The sequence below is a fragment of the Hippocampus comes genome, unplaced genomic scaffold (genome assembly GCF_001891065.2).
Source record: "Hippocampus comes isolate QL1 unplaced genomic scaffold, H_comes_QL1_v1.1 scaffold202, whole genome shotgun sequence".
Taxonomy (NCBI): domain Eukaryota; kingdom Metazoa; phylum Chordata; class Actinopteri; order Syngnathiformes; family Syngnathidae; genus Hippocampus; species Hippocampus comes.
Genome location: NW_017805829.1, coordinates 1233817 through 1242182, shown reverse-complemented (window position 1 = coordinate 1242182; position 8366 = coordinate 1233817). Strand labels below are relative to the sequence as shown.

The following is an 8366-nucleotide window of genomic DNA, read 5'->3' as shown; positions in this document are numbered from 1 at the left end:
CACACACACACACACACACACACATACATACAGTGACCCCTCGCTCTAACGCGGTTCACTTTCCGCGGCTTCGCTGTTTCACGGATTTTTTTTGGTGCAGCTTTTTTAATGCGTTTAAACAGTGAATTGCGTTCTGCATCCTGATTGGCTAAGGCACTGACGGACGTGAACAGTCTCCGCACCTCGTCTCTGTACAGCTTGCCAAATTTACCTTTGTAAATTTTTGGTCTTTGGTTTCATTGTATCAGTGGTAGATGCTGGTCTGTCAAGGAGGGGAAGCTCAATTTCGGCCTACATCATAAAATGTGTCCGTTTATTTATTCGTGAATTCTACTGGCCGTTCCTTTTCAAAAAAATGAGAAGGTTGCCTTCACCATAAGATCGGTGATTGGCTCATTTCACTGTCGATCAAAAGAGATTCAGCCTCAGACAGATCATCCAATCATCATGCAGACAAACGTCCACTGTCCATAGACTCCCAGAGACTCTGCGCGTCCGATGGGCGGGACAAAACCAGCATTTATCCAATGACTCGTCTCGTTTCAATGCATTGGGACGACGGGCTCTGAGCGCTCAGCGTTCACAGTTTAAAGCACAGTAAAGCTGCAGGAATGAATGAGAGTCGCGTCGTAACCAGTAATAAGAAGCTGATTCGGAACAAAAGTTGAGCGCGTTGTAGCGCATATTTAGTCAACGACGTGTACACACAATTGTACGTACACACATATATTTGGTCACTTACTTTTTGACATTTTAGGGGAAGCTGAGCTTCCCTTGCAGTCTTAGAGCAATCGCCTCTGCATTATATACATAGTTCAGTATTGTGTAATAACTGTAAAAAATAAAGCTGACTATCAAGTACCAAGTACAACTTTATTGTCAAACGTGCTGTTTTAAATTTCGTCTCTCTCACATTTTTTTGCTTTTTTTATAAATCCTACTTCACGGATTTCACTTATCACTGGTTCTTTTTGGAACGTAACCCCCGCGATAAACGAGGGATTACTGTATATATCTATCCCAGCCGTCTTCGGGCAGTAAGTGGGGGACACCCTGAACCGCTTGCCAGCCAATCTTTGAGCACACATAGACGAACACCCATCCGCGTTCACACTCACACCTCGGGACAATTTAGAGTGTTCACTCAGCCTGCCATGCATGTTTTTGGAATGTGGGAGGAAACCGGAGTACCCGGAGAAAACCTACTCACCAACCAATCAACAAACCTCTTCCCCACCTACGTATAATACATTAACATATCTATCAACCTCCTACCGATTTACCTTCCTACCAGTCAGTTCCACCAGTACATATTTACAGATGAACCGAACTCTTATAACCTATTACACACTAACCTTAATTTACCAACCTTTTTTGCATTTACCTTCCTACCTATCAACCTACCTCTTACCTACATATTATTACCTTAGACATAATTACCTACCTAGCAATCTACCTGCAGACCTATGTACCTTTACAAAACGAGCAGTGTGTTCCAGGAAGAACATACAAACTCCACACAGGGAGGCAGGAGCTGGAATTGAACCCGATACCTCTGCACTGTGAGGTCGACGCGCTAACCACCCGGCCGCGCCCCCCCCCGCCCCTCTCTCTCTCTCTCTCTCTCTCTCTCTCTCTCTCTCTCTCTCTCTCTCTCTCTCTCTCTCAAATATGTGTGTGTGTGTGTGTGTGTGTGTGTGTGTGCGTGCACACATACAGTGTCAGCCATTTATAAATTGATGAAAATGTTTCTCTTGTCTTTCCTCAGGAGATAACAATGGATGGCCACACCTCTTTGACAAGTACTTTGGAATGCCGAGCCACAATGGCAGAACCAAGTCCAACATGTGCCGTGGGTTTTTTTTTTCTTCTTACTTGGTTCACTGCAATTATCCGCTTTGCCATTGGAAGTAGCGAAATGAGGCGATGACAACAATCCTGCCGAGTGTTGTGCTAAGGGTGATAATTGACATGCTGTGACATATCTTTGATGTTGATGTGGTATTAGTAAGAGGAAGGTTGGTGCAAACTCGCCTGTCATTAATGTCAACAACACAGAAAATAGAACAGATATATTATTTCCCTGAATGGACTGAAGAAAGATCTTTTATTACAGTGAAACTCCTCTACAACGAAATCATGTTTGCAGCAAGAAATTTTTCACAACAGGGGGTTTTTCACTGTAGCAAATTTGATCTCAGATGTAAGCACACACACACCCACACACACAAACGTATGTGTACACGCACACACAAACGTTTGTGTACTCTATTTTTATTCCAATAGTACATAAGTATGAGCACACACTTATTTGACACTTCATATTGTCAGTGTAGAAAGAAAAAAAGGGAAAGAAATTGCGAAATTTACGATCAGCATTCACTTTCACTTACATCAATTTCTTGGAAAATGTCTTTTATTTTGCTTGCTCCGTCTTTCATTTTGATCACTTTTACCCTCTCTTCCAGCATCAGAGCTCTTCTTGTCTTAGCTGCTTGACATCAAAAGGTCCGTTTTGTAGCCATTTTAGCAATGCAACGTCCATCCTCATCTGAATCTAACAATAACAAATACTTCCTGGCATGCAATGAACTTTTAAGCCAGCCACGGGGCGCTTCGTAGTCCTCGATGGCCATAGTTAGCTCTCGAAGACTAAAAACCTTACGCTAACTGGAGCGCTAATGAGAGAGAAACGCTCCAGTTAGCGTAAGGTTTTTAGTCTTCGAGAGCTAACTATGGCCATCGAGGACTACGAAGCGTCCCGTGGCTGTTTTTAGCATGATAACAAGTAAAGCATTCGAGGAAACGTTCGTTTATTTGAATGTCCGTCGAGCCACTGGAGCGCTAATGAGAGAGAAGCGCTCCAGTTAGCGTAAGGTTTTTAGCCTTCGAGAGCTAACTATGGCCATCGAGGACTACGAAGTGTCCCGTGGGTGTTTTTAGCATGATAAAAAGTAAAGTAAATGTCCGTCGAGCCATAAGCAATTTACTCTGAGCAGCTAATCGGATGCTACGGATCTAGCTTCAGTATCTACACACATAGACAGTGAGGTCTATGTGGCCTCTTGGCCAATCGGAGGCCAGGATGATGTTCGGTAAGCCAATAGCAGAGCAGCTATGAGTATGTTGAGCCCAGGAAACTCGCAGCTGTGACCGAAATAAACATCGTTCACTATGTAAACCAGTGTGGTGGTTGCTGTTGCCTTTTTTCGAACGAAGCAGTAGAGGTCACTGTTGGATAAGACTTCGTTGTAGTGAATGTCTTCGCGAGGCTGGAGCAGACAAAATGATTTCGTATAACGCAACAGGGGGTTTTTCGTCGTATGGGGGGCAGGAGAATGGGAATTGTGTTAATGCATGAAGATTTTTTTCACATAAGGGGGTATTTTCGCCCATGCAGGTTTCGTTCTAGAGGAGTTTCACTGTACTACAAACCTTAATTTCATGGTATTCTGTTTTTTGACACAGTGGTTCTCAAACTGGGCGACCCAGACCTACTGCGGATCATGAGCTGTATCTTGGGGGTCAACAAAATAGTAGGCAAAAACTAAATATGTTAGCAAACTTCAAGGGTTCTTTTTTTCTCAAAAATGGGATACTTTTTAATTTACATGACTTTAGTGGTGGTTAATGTTAAATCAAATCAGCATTAGGATCATGTTGGTGGCCTTGGAAAAATTTCTCTGCAGTCAGCGGTCCCTGGACCCAAAAAATTTGAAAACCCCAAACAAACGACTCAAAGGCTTGTGCATCCGTGAGCCAAGTCTTAAATACAGTGGACCTATTCGTGGGGGGGAAAGGGACCTGCAAATACCGAAAAAAACCCCGACACTTCCTGTGTGAAGTTTGCATGTTCTCCCCGTGCCTGCGTGGGTATTCTCCGGGTACTCTTGTTTCCTCCCACATTCCAAAAACATGCATGGCAGGTGAATGGATGTTTGTCTATGTGTGCCCTGTGATTGGCTGGCAACCAGCTCAGGGTGTCCCCCGCCTACTGTCCAAAGGCAGCTGGGATAGGCTCCAGCGTGCCCCGCAACCCCTGTGGGGATAAGCAGATCAGAAAATAGATAGATAGATAGATAGATAGATAGATAGATAGATAGATATAGATAGATAGATAGATAGATAGATAGATAGATAGATAGATAGATAGATAGATAGATAGATAGATAGTGTTGGGGGAAGAGCGGCCTCCTCTCCCCCACGTGTTCGTTGAATTTCGGACAAGGAGAATGTTGGTAATCCAAATAAAGGCTGGAGTCGACGAACTGTTCCTTCGAAGCTTTTAATAACAGAATATTCCGGGCACCCACGAATTACAGACAATGACTGCGCGTCACGAGTGCGAAGCAGGAAGAGATTCACATCATTTTTATACCATCACAAGGGTGGTACCGAGACACAAATTGTGATATCCTAACTTTCGTTTCTCCTTAACCGATTCTCAGCTTGGCGCATTCCAAAGTTTGTGCGTCTTCAGTAGGGAGTATTCCAATTCTAGGTGATGATTGTTACAAGGACGCCAAGCTACACTGCGGGCATGGGAAAGTTATACAGCATGACGAAATATGAGCAGAATACAGACTTCAATAGATAGATAGATAGATAGATAGATGTGATCCCAGGCTAAACTTGGCTTCTCCCCAAAGTACCACTTTTATCTCATTCATTTTTTTCATTTCCCCACTCCCCCCAGTGCTTGGCCTCATTCCTGACCTGTGCCAGTGTCGAGACCTGGAGCTGGACTGCGATGGTGCGCAGCTCCGTGACGTGCCGGTGTTGGCTGTGAATGTCACCATGATGTAAGGGGCGGTTGCTATTAATTGCTTAGATGACACTTGCCTGGTTGGGAAAGTGTCTACATTAGCAGAAACTGACGTAAACAACCAATCACTGATGCATGCACAGACTGACAATCGTTTCCAACTCTCCATCAAAAGTGACTGATGTTTTCGACCACTCACTGTTGCTAGTTCGATGACATGTAAAACCTCTCCTTTCTCATGAGCACTTTGAAACAGTCATTCATGCCTTTGTCACATCCCGGCTGGATTACTGTAATGCACTTTTCTTTGGAGTCAGCCAATCCTCCATTTAGCGTCTCCAGTTGGTCCAGAATGCTGCTGCTCACCTCTTGACTGGTACTCGTAAGAGGGAGCACATGACTCCTACTCTGGCATCCCTTCACTGGCTCCCTATACATTTTTTAGTTCTTTTTAAGATCCTATTATTTGTTTTCAAATCTTCAAATGGCCTCACTCCACCTTACCTCTCTGAGCTCATCCGCCTCTACACACCTGCCCGGCGCCTCAGGTCTGCAGACCAGACATTATTAGAAGTACCAAGAACTCAGCGGAGGCTCAGAGGGGATCGAGCCTTTTCCGTTGCCCCTCATTAAAACTCGTCTCAAAACTCATTTGTATTCTTTGGCATTTGACTCGGCATGAGTCAGACTTGATCTTAGTTTTACTGTTTTGTGCTTTCTACTGTCTTCGTTATGAATTTATTGTTTTATTGTTGTATTTGCTCCATGTACAGCACTTTGTATACAGCGATGGTTGTTTGAAAGTGCTCTATAAATACAGTTGAGGTGAGTTGAGAGTTGAGTTGAATTTATAGACTATCTAGGGCCAAAGCGCAATGAAAGAATACATTTGAAAATCGTGAACTCCTGGCCAAAAATGGACATGACCAGGAAAAGAGTACATACTGTATGATCAATATGAAATATAAGTCTTGTCATCTAAAATTTAACTTGGTATGTCTTGAAAAAGATTGAGTTGTTACCCAACACACGTCAAATATTCTGCTTAGCTTTTGATAAAATCACCTTCAAACACACTCACTATTCATGACATTTGTGACAATATGCACTACTTGCGATATGACTGTCACAGCGTGTGCATGCAATGACGTGTGAACGTCTCGCCCTGTCAGGTCTTTGCAGAGGAACCATCTGCAGAGACTGAAAGCAAACACCTTCTTCCCGTACCACAGCCTGCAGAAACTGTGAGTTTTCCACGTGACACATCCTCATCCCAAAATGGAAAAAAGTCATCCCCCCCTTCACAATTTTACACTCAACATTCATAATTAAACATGGAAAAAAGTTGAAGCACCATCAGCAAGATTTAATAATTCGACTGCCAGTTGTTGGCATGGCCTGGCTTTTAAAGGCAGCCAGGTAACGAGGATGATTAGTGTCAGGTGCGGCTCATGAGGGAACGCCCACTCTCCAGCTGGAGACTGAAGAAACAAGGATCACAGGACAGCATCATGACACATTCAAGTCTCACCTCTGGCTGGGCCTCTCAAGGACAGTAAAGGATTTTGTCTCCATTGTATGCTAAGGGTCATTGTTCTGTTGGGAGATAAACCACCTAATCTGAAGTCCTGAGCACTCTGGGGCAGGCTTTTATCCAGAATGGTTCTGTACGTTGCCGCATTCCCTTAACCCTGACGATTTTCCCAGTTCCTAAAGTCATCGCCACTTCATGATGAGGCCGCCAGAAGTCTTCATTGTGGGGATGATTATTGATCAGCACCTAGTTTCCGACAAATATAACGCCTGGCCTTCACACTGTCGAGTTCAATCTTTTTCTCGTCAGACCAGAGTGTTTTCTTCCTCATCATTGGATTGTCCTTCAAGTGCCTTTTAAAAAAACTTCAATTCAAAAATGTATTAAATTTTGGAATGAGGCTTTAACAACATAATATGGTAAAGATGAAGGGCTGTGATTAATTTGCAGATGCACCGTGCATATAAAATAAACACGTGAGCAGACTCGCTGATGTGCTTCTGCACCATATCATGTCATTTTGTGTGTATGTGTGTTTGTATAGATACCTGCAACATAACGAGATCGAAGATGTGAGTCCGACTGCTTTCAGAGGGCTATACAATCTCACCAGGCTGTAAGTCCCCAAGTGTCACATGAAAACACAATTTCTGGCACCTTGTAAAGAAATACTGAAAAGTGGAGCTAAAAATCAGCCCTGAACGCGACTTTCACTGATGGAAACAAAATTGGGTACGCATACCAATCATAAAAAGAGACACATAAAGAGTCTCGAGGACCCATTTCTGAAACTGAACAGAAAAGATGCAATTTTGGTCTGAAGTAGTCATTTCGCGTGAATTTCAGAGCTCATACTTTGATGAACTCCTGCTCGAGGAAAAAAAATAAACTCAGCCCCTGACATGAGTTTTGCCTATTGACACAGGGTGCACATGTCTCTCCATGAACTCCAACTTGGGAATTCATCCATTCCTTATAAGCCTGAAACATCCCATAACTTTTGCAAGCATGTGTATTTGTGTGTAAATGTATTTATTTTGAGGATCCTGAACATGACCCCTTAAACATCATTTTGAAACTGCCTGGAAAGTTTGCAAAAATCAACCCCAGACACAATCTTGAAAATTGGGGAAACATGAATTTTTTTTTAAAAAATGACTCACTGATGAGAGGAAATTACTTGGACGTATCTATGGTAACAGGACGAACAAAAGAGTCTCAAGGACCCATGTCTGATTTTGAACAAGAGGGTTGGTTATTTTGGTTTGAAGCAGCCATTTTGCACTTCAGCCAGGAATTTACCCATTGCATTTTTTCAAGAACAAACATTTTTGAAGGGCCTCAATATGCCCGAATTCTTGCCAAGCGCCTGTACACTTGTGAGAATATATGTACCGGTACATCCACAAAACAAAAAATTAGTCATTCTCGTCCCCTATAAATTTGAAAGAACCTGCAGAAAAAGCGGGTGTAAGGGCCTGTTTTGATTTTCAATTAATTTTCAATTAGTTGTGTGTCACAACACTACTTTTGAGTGAAAGAAAAGCAATTTGCACATATTTGTCTTGTCCTCCAGCAAGCAGGGATTTTCTCTCGCAAAATAAATGATGACCAAAAAACAAAACAAAACAAAACAAGGGAAATTTATCCTTATGTTTTGTTGAACACTGTGGCACTGCCATTTTCCATTATTATTTCTTGATGTTTTTTTTTTTCTTCATAGATATCTTAACTACAACCGGATTTCTGTGCTGAAGCCCGGTGTGTTCAGGGACCTGCATAAGCTGGAGTGGTTGTATGTCTATTAAATGTTGAACACTACTTATTCCCTTCCACTAAAGATAACGATTTCTTGACATTCTCAACAATACAAACAGACAGACAAATTGTATGTTGTAGGATCTTGGAGAACAATAACATCCATCACATTTCATCCAAGACCTTTTCAGGACTGAACTCGCTGGTCTTGCTGTGAGTGTTTTTCTTTTGTTCTGAGTAAAGATGTCCTTTTTTTTTTGTGTGACATGTTTGAAGCGTGTGTATATATATCTGTTTTTGTGTGTCCCA

General features: G+C 42.6%; 1 protein-coding gene across 1 annotated transcript in view; it reads left to right on the top strand.

Moving 5' to 3' along the window:
- rxfp1 (relaxin family peptide receptor 1) overlaps nt 1-8366 on the top strand; it is a 69398-nt gene that overhangs the window by 39172 nt on the left and 21860 nt on the right. Inside the window, exons 3-8 of the mRNA XM_019887475.1 lie at nt 1769-1852; nt 4697-4802; nt 5938-6009; nt 6844-6915; nt 8023-8094; nt 8199-8270. Of these exons, the coding sequence (XP_019743034.1) occupies nt 1769-1852; nt 4697-4802; nt 5938-6009; nt 6844-6915; nt 8023-8094; nt 8199-8270 (478 nt within the window). The remainder of the gene's footprint in view (nt 1-1768; nt 1853-4696; nt 4803-5937; nt 6010-6843; nt 6916-8022; nt 8095-8198; nt 8271-8366) is intronic.